The 19,945-nt window shown below is 42.7% G+C and overlaps 3 protein-coding genes across 12 annotated transcripts in view; 1 reads left to right on the top strand and 2 right to left on the bottom strand.

The window, feature by feature from the left end:
• The window catches only part of LOC124014270 (coiled-coil domain-containing protein 136-like), an 87,742-nt gene extending 81,599 nt beyond the window's left edge, over nt 1–6,143 (bottom strand). For 3 of the 8 annotated variants that reach the window (XR_006834993.1, XR_006834992.1, XM_046329088.1), the window contains exon 1: nt 5,987–6,143. The gene's annotated coding sequence lies outside the window, so the exon portion shown is untranslated. The remainder of the gene's footprint in view (nt 1–5,986) is intronic. The other 5 variants (XR_006834990.1, XR_006834991.1, XM_046329080.1 and 2 more) reach the window with 3 other exon arrangements.
• Nucleotides 6,144–6,424: 281 nt separating this feature from the next.
• LOC124014307 (protein SCO2 homolog, mitochondrial-like) lies at nt 6,425–8,562 on the top strand. The gene is made up of 2 exons (XM_046329143.1): nt 6,425–6,485; nt 7,042–8,562. The coding sequence occupies exon 2, from the start codon at nt 7,058–7,060 to the stop codon at nt 8,012–8,014; it is 957 nt and encodes a 318-aa protein (XP_046185099.1). The 5' UTR covers nt 6,425–6,485; nt 7,042–7,057; the 3' UTR covers nt 8,015–8,562.
• LOC124014306 (condensin-2 complex subunit H2-like) lies at nt 8,322–19,048 on the bottom strand. 3 transcript variants are annotated; one of them, XM_046329140.1, is made up of 19 exons: nt 18,910–19,048; nt 18,503–18,623; nt 18,166–18,267; nt 17,474–17,535; nt 16,367–16,445; nt 16,154–16,216; nt 15,921–16,000; nt 15,593–15,759; nt 14,326–14,471; nt 11,108–11,209; nt 10,938–11,001; nt 10,716–10,817; nt 10,585–10,629; nt 10,422–10,492; nt 10,099–10,315; nt 9,860–9,903; nt 9,638–9,739; nt 9,333–9,482; nt 8,322–9,113 (listed from the first exon to the last, which is right to left on the bottom strand). In XM_046329140.1, exons 2-19 carry the CDS (start codon nt 18,614–18,616, stop codon nt 8,946–8,948), a joined length of 1,878 nt encoding a protein of 625 aa, XP_046185096.1. In that variant the 5' UTR covers nt 18,617–18,623; nt 18,910–19,048; the 3' UTR covers nt 8,322–8,945. The 3 variants fall into 3 exon arrangements, with proteins under 3 accessions (XP_046185096.1, XP_046185097.1, XP_046185098.1); XM_046329141.1 differs by having other exon boundaries at nt 9,860–9,909; nt 10,120–10,315; XM_046329142.1 differs by having other exon boundaries at nt 10,120–10,315.
• Nucleotides 19,049–19,945: the final 897 nt, after the last annotated feature.

Genomic DNA, 19,945 nt, shown 5'->3' with positions numbered 1-19,945 from the left:
TGGATACACACACACACAAACTAACATAAACACACACTGGTATAAAGACAAGAAGACAAGCAGGCTGTGAAAACTAGCCTAACCTTGCTGTGGGCTAAGACAGGATCTGCCCGTCTCTCCTGTCATCACTTCTCTGGGTAACACAGGCATTCACATTTAAACTGAGTGTGTTCATTGCCATTAAGCCAGGGTGTAGATAACACACACACACAAACACTCCGGGCGTACACAATGTGCAAGTCCATTTGGTAAAAAGAAGTTGTGGCTCGGAGAAAACATCAACACCATAAAAAAGGCCCTAATTGTTTTTCGTTTCCTCTTTCCAACCAGCCATCAGAGCAGCTGACAGATTTGCTCCATCTCAAAACACATGCAACAGTTTACAGTCAGGTGCCCCAGTTAGCATGGGAGAGAGTGAAACTGGGTTTTCCCAGATGGAGCGTGGTTGCCCTGGGCGCAAGGCAGAGCACTCTGCTGGAAAGACATTGTGATCTTGTTAAGACACAGCTGGGCCAGAGTTGGGATCAACAGAAGTGTCATTACAACACAGTTTCCATACTATATATCCATATTAATATGCCTTAGTACCATAGTGAGGTGAAGGAATATTACTGTACCTAAGGAGGTTCTTGCAGTGAAAAAAACGTGGAAAAATATTTGGTTGGCCTAATATGTGTTATAAGTAGATGTTCTGTGTTTTAAACCAGCATGGCTATAAAACATTATGCACTATAGTCTTATAGGTCATTTTAGTTCATAATCCATAAAACATAGAGAGTATTATGTTTTTATTTTATTTATTTAACCAGGCAAGTCAGTTAAGAACAAATCTTTATTTTCAATGACGGCCTACCCCAACGCTTGGCTAGTTGTGCACCGCCCTATGGGACTCCCAATCACGGCCCGGTTGTGATACAGCCTGGAATCAAACCAAGGTCTGTAGTGACGCCTCTAGCACTGTGATGCAGTGCCTTAGACTGCTGCGTCACTCGGGAGCCCTAATGTAACCACTTATGAGAATGGAGAATTATGGACGCTTATAGTTAGTGTCATAACACACTATAAATCTTGTCATAGAATTTTACCAAATATGTGTGAGTGCATGTGGCTAGAGAGTGGTGTTCCCTTCCCATGTCCCCTCCAAAGACTATTAGCTCACTCTCCTTATTGAGGGTAAGAGAGTCAACACAAACCAAACTACGCACACTTTTTACAGAGCAGAGCAACCCTGTCCTATTGGCTACACCGCATTAGCATGAATGTCCATTGTGTAATATTATTTGAAAGCGCAAACAACTTAACTGCATTACATTATAGGCCTAAGCCTGACAATAGTTCTATTTCACAAATGTACAAGTGCGAATTGGAGATGTTTTTTTGCATATCCCTACACCTCCTGAGACACCCTCGAAGAGTGGGGTCAGAAATCCACCATTATCGACAGCATCCCTGGAGCAATTAGAGTTATGTGCCTTGATCAAGGGCACGTCAACAGATGTTTCAATTAGCCGAAGCAGGGATTTGAACCCATCAACCTTTCGGTTACTGGCCCAATGCTTTTATCCGCTAGGCTACCTGATGCAGGCTAAAGCATCATAATCGTCATTCATTGTTACATCTAGGAACACTGATACAACCATTGTATTTCTGCTGAAAATGGCAATAACATCATAAATAAAGTCCTGTGATATTCTAGAATTTTGACAGTGTATATGCCGGGTAACAGAACGCTCAAATGCGCTTTTCACCACAAAAGACACCCTAAACTTTATAACACAAACTGAAATCATAGAGTAAACATGTGTAAGTATTACAATGCCTCTTAAGAAATCTTCCCAACATTTGACTAGGATCCAGAAAATGCTGGGCGAGATAGGTAAGGCTTTTTTACTTAAAAAAGTAAAGTTTGTCTGTGAAACAATGGAAGTCAATATAAAAAAAATATATGTTATATATGTATATTTATAATAGTTTTAGTCTGTCTTATTTTGAAAACACAGAAAACATCCCGCTTCGCCCTGGCTTGCTGCCCTCAGCTGTCCACGTTGTGAAGAACGAGAGGTCATTTGGGCCTTCTGGTGTGGTGCCTGAAGCCTGGATGTCCTCCCTCTGTCCTCTCCAGATCAAGGGACCAGTCTGCCAAAGACTGCCTGGAGCTGAAGGACATACAGTATTACGTGCTAGTGGACGTGCGGGAGCCCAACATGGAGGCCCCTCAGAAAGCTAGTGTCCCCCTTTCTACCTCCTCTTCCTCCAGATGATTTCACCTATCACTCCAGCACCTGCAACAAAAACAGTACGTGGATACATAGTAGGATGTAGAGGTGCTGGCCTGAAAAATCTGGGGGAAAAAGTATAACAAATCTATTTTTGGAGAAAAATGAAGCAGAAACTGCATTGGCCCTTACTTTCTAAATACATGGCTCTGCCTATGCCTACAACTTGTTCTTATGCGTCAAAAGGTGGGACAGTAGCCTAACCTTTTCGTTTTGTTTCAACAAATTTCCTCCTTAGGGTATATTTAACTTCTCAACTGTGCCCACTTTTGGAGTCACACTTGCGTATAAAGACCAAAAAATATTGATAATGTATTTGCTGTATTCAGAAGGTTAATTTATTCAGGTGTGGTAGGCTTTTAGCACAGGGGTGCCGATTTTCTCCCTACACTTGCAGAGTGATCAGGCAAGGTAACCCAAACAAATGTTCATCTTTATATTAATTTATTTGTAGTGGAAATTTAACCCAGACCTCTATTTTTTCCTTTCCCGTTGATAGAAAACAGTCAACACTGTGTATGCAAACTTTAATGCCACAGAAAGAGAGGGTAGTAGCCTAGCCAAGGCCTGCTGTGCTGCCTGCTGTTGTTGATTAAAGCATTGTTGTTCATAACACAATAATAATATCAACTGGCCCAGAAATGCATTTTCTCTTCTGATTTATTTATGGCGTGGGCCTTTTCAGCCCAAATCCATTTACAGAACATCTAGTGCACTTAAGGGGAAGGAAAACACTGGCAAACAAAACAAAAGGTTTCTGCATGTTTATCAGGGAAAAAATCAAAAACATCCCGCTTCGCCCTGGCTTGCTGCCCTCAGCTGTCCACGTTGTGAAGAATGAGAGGAGGTCATTTGGGCCTTCAGGTGGGGAGGTGCCTGAAGCCTGGATGTCCTCCCTCTGTCCTCTACAGACCAAGGGACCAGTCTGCCAAAGACTGCCTGGAGCTGAAGGACATCCAGTATTACGTGCTAGGGGACGTGCGGGAGCCCAACATGGAGGCCCCTCAGAATGGCAGCGTCCCCCTTTCTGCCTCCTCCTCTTCCTCCAGAGAGGGAAGCAGCGGACCTGGCCACACCCAGATCTGGAGAAAGGAGAGGCGCCCTGACCCCTACAGCTGCTCCTCCAGGTCCAGCCATGTTGAGAGGCATAGGGGGAGCGAGGTGATGCGGCTTGGCTTCTCTGGCGAGAATAGGCTAATATGGTTAGCAAGTTTAGCGCAAGGGGAGTGCGAAACAGACTGTGAAATGACCTGGATACTGCAGCCCTGTAGTCTGTTCAGCATATTAATTAAACATGGAAACCATAGACAGGGAGAAACTTATGTTTTACACAGAGAGAGAGAGTCTATGAAAGAAAAATGGGGAGGCAAGGAGTATTTACTGATAGAAAGAGAGAAGGAGCAAGAAAGTGAGATGAGGTGGTTGAGTCAGGGATAGTGTTGATGGAGAGAGGGAGAGAGCGATTGAGAGGAGAGGAAAAGGATTGAAGAGGAAGAGAGATGTAATTACTGTTCTTGTTCCACAGTGACCACAGTGGTCTGGAATAGGGAGCCTGCCTATTACTGTCAACACAGCAGGGCCAGAACACGCACATGCACAGCACGCACGCACACACGGACAATACCGAACCCACACACTAGCACCTACATTGACTTCTAAAAGCCAGATATGACTTCATTTTCAAAAACTAAAACAGAACAGACTAGTCCAGTTGTGTTTACATTCCATACCGCCACACCCCCTGTTTCCTGATGGTGAGCTCACAGGACATTAAGAGGTACATTCTTCCCTTGAATGTCACAAAAAGTCTCCAAAGCACTGTAAATATCACTTTAAATACAATAACATGTAAATGATCTGAGCTGTTGAAAACAACTGGAGACAGTTAGATAAGATGTCTGTTGAGTGCAGAGCTGTAGTGGGAGGGACATGGGTGGGCAGTAGATTAGGGTGAAGGGATTTATCTAAGCTGTTTTCACCTTTGGCTAGGAGACAGCAGGTACACACACACACACGTCTTTGGGTCTGGGCTAACACTGGTCCTCACGGCTGTAGTTTGTCTCATCTATAGTTTGGGTGGTTGATGCTCTAGTAGGGAGTCTGGGCTGCTTTTGTTCATTGTGTAAGTGTGTGTGTTTCTGCCCCAGAGACCAAGGCAGAGCGGCCTGAATAACATTAACATTTAAAGCAGCACACTAATAACAGTGCAACATAATAATCACCACATTCATTGTATTACAACTATGCAGCTATACCACATATTGCCTGCCGACCTCTTATAAGAAGAAATGGCTTCATAACAAAACGCTAACATAAGCCCAAATAATTACCTAAAATCATAATATCAAAACACTAAACATTAGAGAGACTACACAACCCAGCTTTGCTTAACTCAAATTAACCCTACCACACTAGTTTTTATTCATCAGCAGACTCAGACACAATTTACATCAAACGTATCTAGTTATTATAGCCTGGGTACTGCTTGGGGATCATTTACATTTGCACTTATTACAGTAGAACAAAACAATGCCTCTTACTATAAGGCCTACATTGTATTATGCACTACTGCATCAGTAAAATAATATCCAAATTTGTTTCAATTTGAAAGGCAAACATATCTCATGAGAAAGAGACAGAGGAAAAGAAATAGATGTAAAACAGCCTGAGTCATATTTTACAACTCCAGTGAAGAAGATGAAGAGAGAGAGAGAGAGGAACAGATTATGACAACTGATGAGATGGAGTGAGAGAGAGAACTACCGTGGGATATGTGTCAACAGCAGCCTTGGGAAAATCCTCTGCGTTATCATTAAAGGCAGACCTGCACATTTCCTCAGTGAAAACAATGTACTGAGCAAAGCTTTTCACCAAATGACAGTACGATAGACCCCGATAGACAAACAAACTAAACAAAACGCAAAGTTTTCTCATGCGTTGTTGATTCCGAGAGAATATATATGGGGGGGGGGGTGGTTCAGAAACCCCACCTCTTTAAGGAATACCTAGGATAGGATAAAGTAATCCTTCTCCCCCCTTAAAAGATTTAGATGCACTATTGTAAAGTGGCTGCTCCACTGGATGTCATAAGGTGAACGCACCAATTTGTAAGTCGCTCTGGATAAGAGCGTCTGCTAAATGACTTAAATGTAAATGTAAAATGTTATTGGTCGCATACACATGTATTTTGCAGATGTCATCGCGGGTGAAACGAAATGAATGTTCCGTTCTCCAACAGTGCAGTAATACCTAACAACACAAAACAAAACCCCAAAAGAGGTTAAGAAATATGTAAATATTCGAACGAGCAATGTCGGAGTCCGGAAATTCAAATATACAGTATATGTATATGATGGTGTGTGTAGACATTATGGACAGTATATATAATATGACTCATTCACTGGTACACGCACGCACAAACATTCACACTGTGGTATAAAAACACACCATTACTATTAGAATGGAAAAACACTGGAAGTGGCTGAAGTGAATCAATGATTTCCCTATGAAAATCACAAGCTACACCAGTGCATAGAGATCATGTCTATAATCTGTGGCCGGGTAAAAAGAAAATAAACATTCTGTCTTTCATTGATTGGGGTGGATTTACCCCAAACCCAAATTGCTGTGTAGGCCTTCATTATCAGATCAATAAGGGAGTAAGATTGGAGAGAGGGAGCAGGTTGCAAGATAAATATAATGGATCCTACCTTTTTAGAGCCTATGTTTGATTTTTTTGGCTTTTATCTGTTCCCTTTTCCCATGATCTCTTGAACCATGGAAGTATCTAAGCATGCAGAAATGTCTGATGAAATCATTTGATATCCAGCACCAACAAATTACCTACACGTAAAAGAAAGAAGCTAAACTGAAGGAATTCATATAAATTTGAACACTGGTGAACTCCGCAGCATGTAGGAGAGACAACAGCACCACCTATTGGAAAGTCTAGGACACAAACAGAGATATACACGAATCTGCCGATGTGACTTCAACATGTAAAAGACAATTGTTCTAACTCTTTTGTAACAACACAATTGTCAAACACATTTAACAATTGTTGCCTTGTTCATAATAGTGGTGTTTGTTTTGTTATTTATTACATATTGGTATTGTCGAATATACAAATCTGAAAAGAAGGTGGTCATGTAACAGCAGCATCACACGAGCAGTGTGTGCATGTAAAGGTCGACCAGCCAGGAAGTTGAGGTAGCTAGCCTAGCTATGTTATCCATTTTGCCATCATAGTGGGATATTATAAGATAACCTGCATGCTGTATGAAAACATGACTAATTTAAAGAGCTCAGTCAATGCTCTTATAACGTCTGCATCTAAATCAGGTAGCTTGTAGGCATAGCCAGATAGCTAGCTACTCAAGCTGGTTATAATGGTGCAGTTTAGCTTGAGTCGCCTACTCGTCACAGTTTCTAAACCTGTATTGTCTTTGTGGTAGTGCTGTGTTGCTGATGATTGTGGTATGGTTTGACAGGGTCAGGACAATTACAAAGCTACATCCTGTGGTGTTATTAGACTGAATGGGCTGGTGTGCCTTTGGAACACAACTTGCTTACATTCTCACTTTTCTGGTTTCCCCTAGTTACCACGGCCACAAAAGTCCAAATTGGCTCCATCTTAAAAAATGCATTAAAAATGTGGTTAGGTTTAACACTCACATTTCAAGACGATAAATTGTAGAAATAGACAGAGTTTATGACTTTGTGGCTGCGGTGACTAGTGACAACCCTTTATTCTCAACCCCTCAAGGTTTTCTGTGGGAAGTATGCTGTGTCTGGAGAGAAGGATGCTGGGACTTGTAGGCTTCATAGGGGGTGACCTCCATGCGACGTTTGGGAGACTCCTGAGATGCACCGTGAGGTCTTCAGCAGTCCAACAGACTTCTGGCTCCACACACCATCCCCAGAGGGTGTGGCTCTCCTCACAGGCACCACTCTGTGGACACCATACCCCTAAACATAGGACAGGCCTGTATGGGCCTTTTACACACCCGCAGCAGACACTGAGGAGTTCCCGTGGCCTTCTCTCCCTCCCCCTTTTCACCCAGAGGGTCACCCTCTCCCAGGGACCCAACACCTCCACAGCCAAGATCAGGTTGCGAACGCGTCTGGTAGTCACCCTGCTGTTCGGCGGGGGTCTGCTTGGCACCTGGTGGTACGTGCGAAACGAGAAGCGGCAAAATCACCGATTGCAGCGTATAGAGCAGTTGAAAAAGGTGGCCCTGGGCCAGGGAGACTTCAGCCTCCTCGACCACAGGGGGCACCGCAGGACCAAGAGAGACTTCCTGGGTAGCTGGGTGCTCCTCTACTTTGGCTTCACCCACTGCCCTGACATCTGCCCCGAAGAGCTGGATAAGGTATCTGCTGTGGTCAGCGCCCTGGACAAGGACCAATCTCTCCCCGCGGTCCAACCGCTGTTTGTGACGGTCGACCCGGAACGAGACAACGTGGCGGCCCTGGAGAGGTACGTGAAGGACTTCCACCCCCGGCTGATCGGCCTGACGGGTACCCCAGATGAGGTGAAGGTGGCGGGGAAGGACTACAGGGTGTACGCCAGCCCTGGACCTAAGGATGAGGACGGGGACTATATAGTGGACCACACCATCCTCATCTACCTGGTCAACCCAGATGGGCTGTTCCTGGACTATTACAACAGGATGAAGGACGACGTGCAGATTGCTGAGAGCGTCAGGAACCATATGAAGAGCTACATCAAACTCTGAGTGAATGACGGTAACCACACCAACAAGACTATCAAAGACCCATGGTATGTCACACTTAAACTGAACCCAGTCCAGCTAATCTCCATCAGAAATTAGGCCCTGTGTTAAATTATTCCCAGACCCGACTGAACCACAACAATATGGACACTTCAAGGCTATGCTGATTCTGTGTGTGCAATAAGTTGTTTTTGTCCAACAATAATGATATGGATATGAAATTGTCTTTATACTCGTCTTTTGTCAAGGGCACGACAATCACTAGTATACAGACACTAGTAGGTGTTGCAATATTGAAAGTGTCTTCACGTAAAATCCACATGCTCATGTTTTATTTTGTACACATTTTTGGCCATAGTAAAAAACATTTTTCCTTACAAACCAATGAAACATAATTTCCCAATTTAGGTTATTCTCTTCAATGAAAGTAGAAAAATTATCAAGTTCTTAAAAAGTCCTCATTTTATATAGAAAATGTATGAGTTCTACACCACCTGGACAAACATGCAAATAAAAAGCTATATATACAATTGTCATGGATACAAAGGCAAGAATTGTGAAAAGGGTGATCTTTTTAGATGTGTGTCAGTCAACACACCACAACATACCCCAAGTGTGACATCTGGTAAATATATTGTGTAAATGCAGGTGAATGGAAAAAAAGGGGAAAAAAATAGCTTCTTTCTCTGACATAACCAGAGGAATACACAGACACAAAAGATCAAAACAATAGAGGAGAATGAAATTAAATAAGAGCAAGTACATGAGCGAGTTAATGGGTGCAGCCAGGTCCTGTTGATAGAGCAGGTTAGTACTAGTGATCTGGTAGGCACAAGTGGCGCCACACACACAGGAGTGTGTACCACGTTTCAGAGTAATGGGCCTCTAGTCCCCACTGAGTTTGTAGGAGGCAAGAGCTCACACATCCACTGGATCAGGTTGAGGAGATGAATGGGTCTGGGTGATTTGGGTCGGAGGTTGATGCGGGGGCTTTCTTGAATCGTTGGTTGGCCCGGTGTTTGCTGAGCAGAGTGAGTCCCATGCTGTCGATGCTTTCCTCGAGACCCTCACTCCTGTCCACCTCCACTGTGTAATCATTGGCCTGAAGAGGAGAGAGAATGATAACCTGATGGCACAGTGTCCTGATGGTAGAGTAATGGAATTACTGTAGACAACTACACCTTGAACTAGGAGCTATTCAACTAATTTGTCATACAATAAAATCAAGCATCTCTAAATATCAAGTGTTCAGTGTCAAGACTGAACTCCAGACAGTGGCTCATTACGCTCGATTAGATTGTGATGTATTAAAATCACACACCAGTTGTAGGGAAGCCAGCATGTACTTGCAGGCCTCGAAGTTGTCCATGCCGTGGACTACAGAGGCGAAAGTCCTCCTCTGGCCCACACTGCACAACGCGGCTACGATCCTGTCCCCATAGTCATGGATGTCAAAGGTAGCACGCTCCTCCTGCATAGACATGGGGACAGGAGTGTCTGGAAGTTTAACCAACAGATCACATGACGCCAAACTAGAAATCAACAGTCTGAACAATTATATATTTTTATTAGAATAGATACTTGATCTACAGAAAAATGTCTAGAAAGTATGTTATTGAGTCTTACCTGATAGGTGAGCTCCGGTCGTATTTTGTCCTCCCATTCCTTCACTCTTTTCGACAGCGCCGTCTCCTGGGCATAACCCTGGGAGTTCACCAAGAACTGCTCCTGAAATATGAAGGAAGTGGGGTGGGACATCAGTGACTAACTACACAGAACCCTGTAGTATTTCTTGCTGGAACATGACCCAGAAAAACTGGCTCTTGAGACCGGCCTATGTATACGTACCACACTCTTCTTCACCAGGTCTTCGTAACTCAGCCCGTCCATGTCTGCCCCTGGCAGCAACAGAAACAGTGTAAACATACCATCTTTGCCTAGGATTGCCTACAGTGTCTTACAACTTTGAGTGGTCAACAATGCGTTTTATTTATTTATTTTTATCTGCGTTTTGTATTGTCAAGTAAAATATCATTGTGGAGTGACACTAATACATTAGTCTAACTCTACAGTCACACAGTGGAGACCTGAGACAGGACAGTGTCTACCAGGTATGAAAGCCTGTCCATTCAGGAAGTCAGCCGGGGCTTCATCAGTCAAAGGGTCATGTTCGTTGTCAGAGAGGTCATCGTGCAGGCCTAGGGGGTCGTGGTGTCTGAGGCCCTCTAACTCCTCCTCCCTCTCTACTCTCTCGTCCAGCTGCAGGTACGTCCTTCTCAGCTCCTCGTCAGACACAAACACACCCTGTAAGGGCACAAGGCTGTATGTTCAGCACATACTCATACACTCAACAGTAAAAACAGCAACAAATGCTCTTTGCAGCATGACCCATAGAAGTACAAACACATACCGTGTTTCTAAGAATCCTTTTCCGGGTCTTCAGCTTGTCTTTCATTTTACTCATATAGATGTAGTTCAAGTCTGTAACAGAAACACCATTTGCTGTAAGCGCCAAATAGAGGGTCCAAAAGAAAGCTAAATGAGGGGATAGAGGAGGTGAGATCCACCCTTACCCGTATACGTAGGTCCATTCTTTAGCCTGGGTTCAGGGGGGTCATCTGCAACAAGAGGCGGCATTTGTCAGGTATATTCCATCCTATTCACAGTCTTCAGACACACCAACACGCGTTTACGCACAACTTACAGGTGCCAGTGTACCAGGTCCAGAAGTCTTGCAGCGCAGCAGGGCCTTTCCTTTTCCGCTTCCCAGAATCATCAAGACCCGGAGGAACCTTATAACATTTCCCTATGGCGAAAGAACACACATTTAACACAGACAGGCCCCCCTCACCGAAAACATACTGCGATACCCTCTCAGTGAGTAAGAGTCAGTTGGACTGCATGTCATCGATAGGAAAATGTTCACCTGTTTTCAGAGGCTTGTCCTCGCCGACTGTATCATAAAGGTCATGTAACCTCCACATGTTTGCCTGCATCACAACAATCCTCACATCAAAGACAAAAAAAACAACGTGCATACTAGAAAGGTTCTTTTCCGTCTCTAAATGTGTCGGTGGTTGTGACGGGTAACCGTACCATCTGAGCCCTCTCCTCCTCCATCCTCTGTTTCTTCTGCTCCTCCTCAGAGAGCTGCTGGACTCCTTCCCTCTCCCTCAACACCCTCCTTTCACTGGGGGCCTGGGAGAGAGCAAGTTAGAACACACCAATAAACACCACGTGGTAATACAAGTCATACACAATTCAACACAAGGTCCCATAAAAAGGGCTACGATAATGGGGTTACTAGCTGTAATAGAACTAGGCGTGTGCGATACAAACGGTTCCTCTGTATGTATGTATGCATGCACAGTGCCTTTGGAAAGTATTCAGACCCCTCGACTTATTCCACATTCTGTTGCGTTGCGGCCTGAATTCAAAATCTATTAAATTCCCCATAACGACAAAGTGAAAACATGCTTCCTTTTTTCAAATGTATTGAAAAGATCTAATTTACATAAGTATTCACACTCTTGAGTTAATACATGTTAGAATCTCCTTTGGCAGCAATTATAAATGTACTTCTTTCTGGGTAAGTATCTAAGAGCTTTGCACACCTGGATTGTACAATATTTGCCAATAATTATTTTCAAAATTTTTCAAGCTCTGTCAAATTGGTTGTTGATCATTGCTAAACAGCCATTTTCAACTCTTGCCTCAGATCATCAAGCAGATTTAAGTAAAACATGTAATTCACCCACTCCGTGTCTTTTTGGTAAGCAACTCCAGTGTAGATTTGGCCTTGTTTTAGATTCACCTTTCAGCAGGACAATTCATATCCCAATTTTTTGTCCAAAGCAAACAACCAGGTTATCCTCCATTTATTTTTTATCCTCAAAAACACCCCAGTCCTTAACGATTACAAGCATACCCATAACATGATGCAGCCACCACTATTGTTAAAAAAAATGGAGAGTAATGTGTTGTATTAGATTGCCTCAAACAACACTTTGTATTAAGGACAAAAAGTGACTTGCTTTGCCACATTCTTTTCAGTATTACTTTAGTGCCTTATTGCAAACAGGATGCATTATTTGGAATATTTATCCCCTATAGGCTTCCTTCTTTTCACTTTGTCAATTAGGTTAGTATTGTGGAGTAACTACAATGTTGTTGATCCATCCTCAGTGTTCTCCTATCACAGCCATTAAACTCTAAACTGCTTTAAAGTCCCCATTAGCCTCATGGTGAAATCCCTGAGCGGTTTCCTTCCTCTCCAGTAACTGAGATAGGAAGAACACCTGTATCTTTGTAGTGACTGGGTGTATTGATACACCATCCAAAGTGTAATTAATAACTTCACCATGCCCAAAGGGATATTCAATGTCTGCTTTTTAACCCATCTACCAATGGGTGCCCTTCTTTGCAGGGCAGTGGAAAACCTCCCTGGTCTTTGTGGTTGAATCTTTCTTCTTTTCACAGTCTTTCTGCGTTTGAAATTCACTGCTCGACTGAGGGACCTTGTAGTTAATTGTGGGGTACAGAGATGAGATAGTCAATCCAAAATCATGTTAAAAACAAACTCACAGACTGAGTCCATGCAACTTATTATGTGACTTGACAAGCAGATTTCTACTCCTGATCTTAGTTAGGCTTGTCATAACAAAGGGGTTGAAAACCTATTGACTCAAGACATTTTAGTTTTTCATTATTTATAAATTTGTTAACATTAAAAAAAAACATTCTTCCACTTTGGCATTATGGGGTATTGTGTGTTTTAAATTCAGGCTGTGACTACAAAATGTGGAAAAGGTCAATGGGTGTGAATACTTTCTGAAGACAGTGTATATCTATATAAACTCAGCAAAAAAAGAAATGCCCCTTTTCCAGGACACTGTCTTTCAAAGATAATTCATAAAAATCCAAATCACTTCATAGATCTTCATTGCAAAAGGGTTTAAACACTGTTGAGTGTTCAATGAATCATAAACAATTAATGAACATGTACCTGTGGAACAGCCGTTAAGACACTAACAGCTTACAGACGGTAGGCAATTAAGGTCACAGTTATGAAAACTTAGAACACTGAAGAGGCCTTTCTACTTACGCTGAAAAACACCAAAACAAAGATGCCCAGGGTCCCTGCTCATCTGCGTGAATGTGCCTTAGGCATGCTGCAAGGAGGCACGAGGACTGCAGATGTGGCCAGGGCAATAAATTGCAATGTCCGTACTGTGAGATGCCTAAGACAGCGCTACAGAGACAGGACGGACAGCTGATCGTCCTCGCAGTGGCAGACCACGTGTAGCAACACCTGCACAGGATCGGTACATCCGAACATCACACCTGCGGGACAGGTACAGGATGGCAACAACAACTGTCCGAGTTACACCAGGAATGCACAATCCCTCCATCAGTGCTCAGACTGTCCGCAATAGGCAGTGAGAGGCTGGACTGAGGACTTGTAGGCCTGTTGTAAGGCAGATCCTCACCAGACATCACCGGCAACAACGTCGCCTATGGGCACAAACCCACTGTCACTGGACCAGACAGGACTGGCAAAAAGCACTCTTCACTGACGTGTCGCGGTTGTGTCACCAGGGGTAATGGTCGGATTCGCGTTTATCGTTGAAGGAATGAGCGTCCCATCGCGGCCTGTACTCTGGAGCGGGATCGATTTGGAGGTGGCGGGTCAGTCATGGTCTGGGGCTTGTCATCATTGCAGGAAATCTCAACGCTGTGCGTTACAGGAAGACATCCTCCTCCCTCATGTGGTACCCTGCCTGCAGGCTCATCCTGACATGACCCTCCAGTATGCCAATGCCACCAGCCATACTGCTCGTTCTGTGCGTGATTTCAGGAATGTCAGTGTTGTGCTATGGCCAGCGAAGAGCCCGGATCTCAATCCCATTGCGCACGTCTGGGACCTGTTGGATCGGAGGGTGAGGGCTAGGGCCAGTCCCCCCAGAAATATCCAGGAACTTGCAGGTGCCTTGGTGGAAGGATGGGGTAACAGCTCACAGTAAGAACTGGCAAATCTGGTGCAGTCCATGAGGAGATGCACTGCAGTACTAAATGCAGCTGGTGGAGACACCAGAATGTTACTTTTGATTTTGAACCCCACCCGTTTGTTCAAGGACACATTACATTTCTGTTAGTCACATGTCTGTGGAACGTGTACAGTTTATGTCTCAGTTGTTGAATTTCCTGAAAATAAACGCAGTTGACAGTGAGAGGACGTTTCTTTTTTTGCTGAGTTTACATGCGCATGAGTATGTGCGCGTGTGTAAGAGAGAGAGAGATGTCTACATTCCCACCTGGTGTCTGTCAATATGTTCCTCAGGTCCATGGTCCATCTCCATCCCGTTGTCCTCCAGGGGAAGAAAGTTGTCCGCACCGGCATCACCACCATCGTCCCCGGTAACGCCCGCCACGGCATCCCCTGCTGCAAACTCTGCGTCATCTGGACACACAACAACAATAAGGATGTCAGCACCCGGCCTTAGCTTAGAAATACACATAAAAGAACCGTATATTCCTTTTGAGCTGGTCCTGGCAACATGGTATGGGATTTTTTTTAATGCATTTTATTTAACCTTTATTTAGTGCTCTGTTGGAGGCAAAACACATCACAAACGCTCCCAACCCACTCACAGAGAAATCAAATCTTTGGGGTGTTTTCTCAAATCAAATTTTATTGGTCACATACACATGTTTAGCAGATGTTATTGCGGGTGTAGTGAAATGCTTGTGCTTCAAGCTCCGACAGTGTAGTAGTATCTAACAGTTTCACAATATATTACCAAAATACACATAAATCTAAGTAAGGAATGGATTAAGAAAATACATACACACACCGTTCAAAGGTTTGGGGTCACTTAGAAATGTCCTTGTTTATGAAAAAGCACTTTTTTTTTTAAAGGACTATTGTAGCTGGGAACGGCAGATTTTTTATGGAATATCAACATAGGTGTACGGAGGCCCATTATCAGCAACCATCACTCCTGTGTTCCAATGGCACATTGTGTTAGCTAATCCAAGTTGATCATTTTAAAAGGCTGATTGATCATTAGAAAACCCTTTTGCAATTATGTTAGCACAACTGAAAACGGTTGTCCTGATTAAAGATGCAATGAAACTGGCCTTCTTTAGACAAGTTGAGTATCTAGACAATCAGCATTTGTGGGTTCGATTACAGGGTCAAATGAAATAGTACCCGCAGCTTCATTAAATAGTAACCACAAAACAGCAGTCTCAATGTCAACAGTGAAGAGGCGACTGCGGGATGCTGGACTTCTAGGCAGAGTTGCACAGAAAAAGCCATATGTCAGACTGGCCAATAAAATCAAAAGATTAAGATGGGTAAAAAAAAAAAAAAGACAAGAGGAACTCTGGGTCCAGGACCCAGTTACACAGGGTGGTGTTCAGACCCAGGGCCTCGAGCTTGATGATGAGCTTGGAGGGTACTATGGTGTTGAATGCTGAGATAAAGTCAAGCCAAAACGCTTGTGTACAGTGTATAGAGCTAGACACAGTAATGTACAACTGTCGATATACAGTATCGATCTCTAAATGCATCTCTACCTTGGTGCCCGAACAGGGTGACGGGGACCAGGGGTGCGTCAGACAAGGCGTCCCTGAGGAAGTGGGACTGAGAGGAGGCCAGGAAGAGGCGGATGATACCCAGGGAGTCCGGAGTGAACGTGTTCATCTTAAAGTCCTTACAGCTGCCCAGCACCTCTCCTTTCAGACTGCAGGGCACACACACAAACATTGATATGACAGCCCTCTACAGAAATTTGTCCCACCAAAAAGTAAGGCATCTACATATTGCAAGGCTGACAATGTTCCATAGTTATTCTACAGAAGAGTTCATGTTGAGGGCGGTTTAGGCCGTGGACTTGGCACCCACCTGACGAGAAGCAGCTTCTGTTTCTCAAATGCCTCGGGAGGAATCAGAGACTCGGGGGGAAGAGGGACCACGTCCACATTCTAAGGAACACACAGGACAATCATTTACACAGAGAATCATGGATATACACACACACACAAATCAGTTAGTCTGATTAGAATGTACAATATATTGATTGGTGTTTCAGAGGGGCATTTATAAAGGGTTAAATGTTTCCAGAGGTGGACACTCACCGTGTTGGCCTCATTCTTCATCTCTGACTGCAGAGATGTTGTATCCTGGTCTAAGGAGTCAAACTGGGGGAACAACAAACATCAGTAAAATCAGGTAATAACAGTGTTGGGCAGGAACTACAGCCTGCTACAAACCCCCTATTGCTCTCTTTGGTCAATGTCTCCTAGCCCAACTGTCACCCCCCCCCCACCCACCCAGCTCCACACTCTTACCCCGTCGTCATCATTAGCATTGCTGGATGAGGCCCCATCCGTTTCATCCTCTCCAGAAGTCAATGCTCGTTTATCTTTCCTGAAAATGACAGGTACAAATCCCTTAAACTCAATGGGAAAGGAGGTGAAGAAGCAGAGCACCATGAAGACTGGTGGTTTGAGTGGTGCTGTGTGTGTTCACAGGGAGCGAGGCAGGGACAGTGCCTTGCGGAAGTATTCATACCCCTTGACTTATTCCACTGTGTTGTGCTTCAAAATGTATTAAATTGTCCCATCCCCCACCCATCTACACACAATGACAAAGTGAAAACATGTTTTTAGACAAATTAAATACAGAAATACTCATTTATGTAAATATTCACACCCCGGAGTCAATACATGTTAGAATAATCTTTGTCAGTGATTACAGCTGTGAGTCTTTCTGGGTAAGTATCTAAGAGCTTTGCACACGTGGATTGTACAATATTTTCACATTATACCTTTTTGACAGTCATTTTCAGATCTTGCCATAGATTTTCAAGCCAATTTAAGTCTACTATAACTAGGCCAACGCTTTATTTTCAGGACATAAAGTTCATTTATTTGACTTTTTTGTTTTGCAGTTATACTTTAGTGCCTTATTGCAAGCAGGATATTCCATGTTTTGGAATATTTAGATTTTGTACAGGCTTCCTTCTATTCACTGTCTTTCTGTGTTTGAAATTCACTGCTCGACTGAGGGACCTTACAGATAATTGTATGTTTGTGGTACAGAGATGAGGTAGTCATTAAAAAAATCATGTTACGCACATTGTAAGTCGCTCTGGATAAGTGTCTGCTAAATGACTTAAATGTAAATGTAATGTAAAATTTTTACTCAGTAACTTACTTAGGCTTGCCATAACAAATGGGTTGAATACTTATTGACTCAAGACATTTCAGCTTTTCATTTCTTATTAATTTTTTAAAAAATTCCTAAAAACATAATTGCACTTTGACATTATGGAGTATTGTGTGTAGGCCAGTGACACAAAATCTAAATTTAATCCATTTGAAATTCGGCTGTAAAACAACAAAATGTGGAAAAAGTCAAGGGGTGTGAATACTTTCTGACGGTACTGCACTTACTTCTTGTTTCTGTCATTGATGTAGTCCAGAGTTTGGTACACCAGGTTGTACAAATGCTCCACCTGAATCAAACAATAACAAAATAATACATTTTAATAAAATGTTTCCCCTACATTCATTTAGCGTCGGTGGGCTGCTAAATCATTGCCACCACCAAAAAAAACATGATAAAAGAATGATATGATTTTGTTTTGAAAATCATTTGAGGCATTGAAATTTTTTCCAGTGTAAACTTTAAAAAACACTTAACCTAGATATAAAGTGTGTAGAAATGATAATGGACCTATATATTTTTTAAATAAGATTCTTGAGAACTAACAATCACCAAAATAAAAACTAGACAGTCAAGTCATTGATTTTGTTATAATGTTTGAGTCACTCAGATAGATAGCATAAGAACATGGATTAAGCCATGGAAACTTTTGTAGAATTGTAGGAAATTAGCTTTAAAACAGCAATTTCTCTCAGCCCCATGGCAAAATGTGTAGAAGAATTTAAGGAAATTAGCTTTAAACTGAATGTAATCTCTCTCAGCCATTGAGCCCCTTGACAAAATGGCAAAACCCTTGACAAAACTCGTTTTAAAACTAAAATCTCTCTCTCTCTCTCTCTCCCGTTTCGAGGGCCTCTAAATAATGTTGGTCAGAGGCGGTGCAGTTGGCCACACCTGCTACCACAACCCCCCTTCTCACCTTCTTGCTGTAAATGCAGGCTGAGCCTTGGATGAGCAGCGCTGCCTCTGCAAAGTTCAGAGTGGTTTTGCCCCCATCGAACGAGATGCACATCTCATCCAACTGCCAGAACATAGAGACAATATGAGTGGTAAGTGTATATGAACTTGTGAGAGGACAAGCTTTCTTAACAGTCTACTCCAGCCTTGGTCTGTGTGATTTTCAACCCGGTTGGTGACTCCATTGATCAATACAAGGCTGTGTGTGTTGACACACAACAATGTTTTTAATACAGTACTTTAAGTCTATGTTGTTGACATGATTGTCCCCATAATGCACGTCACAGGCTCAATCCCACCTCCTCTAGATAATCTGCCAACTCCGAGGCCACATCAATGTCCCAGTTTTTCGTGAGCTCCCGGATAGGCTGCAACAAATGGGCGAATCGAGTCTCCACTGTGTCCATGACCATGGCTCCCCTTATTAAAATTAAAGATAAAATCATGTCAGATTTGAATTGGTGTGATTTTTAGAAAAGATAACACTTTATTCAGTAGCTATCTACAAAATAGATTGGTTGACATTTAGCTATCTAGCTAGCGAACGTTTAAGTTCACAGAAAAGTAGATTTGGTTAATATAGTCGCTAACGTACTGACCTACTAGTAGTACTGACGTATTGTTACACCATTCCTGTAACGTTAGCTAGCTAGCCAGCTACCAACATTTTTTAATACAGACCTTCATGAAATGCTATTACACTCACCAAATTATTTTCAATCACCGTATACGTTGATTCACAAAATACGAAGGTGAGCCAAATATTTAATATGTGATGATAAACTTTGGAGCACTTTCAAAAGAACCGCGCGTCCACCATTTTATTATTTTATGTTATATTCGCGCGAGATGTTCTTATTCGCCGACTGTTTCCGCTCTGACGTCAACAGAGCCAGGGCTTATGCGCTTTGCTGCCATCTACTGGCGGGTGTACCACTAAAAAACAACCTGTACCCATCTCACCGAAAGATGGAGCACTTGGAATTTATATTTACAAGGCATCCTTGAATAAGTGTGATGATGTTCGATGCTTGTGGCCAGGTTAGGCTGCATTTACACAGACAGCTCCAATCTGATATTATTCCTAATCAGATCAAGTATCTTGTCAATAATTTGAACAATGTTTATATCAGAATTTGGCTGCCTGTGTAAACGCAGCCTTAGTTATCAAATGAGCATCTGTGTGTCATATTAACCACTTCTGATGTTTTATCGAAATACCAAAACATCAACCAATATCAGCAATGCAACATTTCGTTTTATGCTAAACTTTTCCAGTTGCTGAACACATTTTCTACTTTTATTGCATATAGGCCTAATTCGCACAATGTTATTTGACTTTGCCTCTAGTTTACATGCCCTATAAGCCATACATCAAACGCATTTAATGTGGTTTAGTTTTTAACCAGTGGTGGGGAAACTATTCTGAAATATATAGTTTACCAAGCTACCAATTAGGCCTACTTCACACTACAATAAGTTAACGAAAGTCACGACATTCAAACTACTTCATGAAAAATGATGTTTTCTAAACATGCAATGTCATAGACTACAAATTTACAAGAACATATCATTCAGAGTCAGCTGTTCACAGAATGTGTAATTTAGCCTATTGCAAAACAGGTTTCAAGTGAGAATTTGGCAGGTTTGATGCCAAAAAAGTAAGACAATTCTTGCTTCTTCACTCATGTTTTATTTTTGCAAAAAAAAGTATTGTGTAGTTCCATAAATTAGCTACACCG

Source organism: Oncorhynchus gorbuscha, linkage group LG25, assembly GCF_021184085.1.
Source record: "Oncorhynchus gorbuscha isolate QuinsamMale2020 ecotype Even-year linkage group LG25, OgorEven_v1.0, whole genome shotgun sequence".
Lineage (NCBI taxonomy): Eukaryota > Metazoa > Chordata > Actinopteri > Salmoniformes > Salmonidae > Oncorhynchus > Oncorhynchus gorbuscha.
The sequence above is the reverse complement of the archived record's forward strand: the minus strand, read 5'-3'. Positions and strand labels throughout refer to the sequence as shown.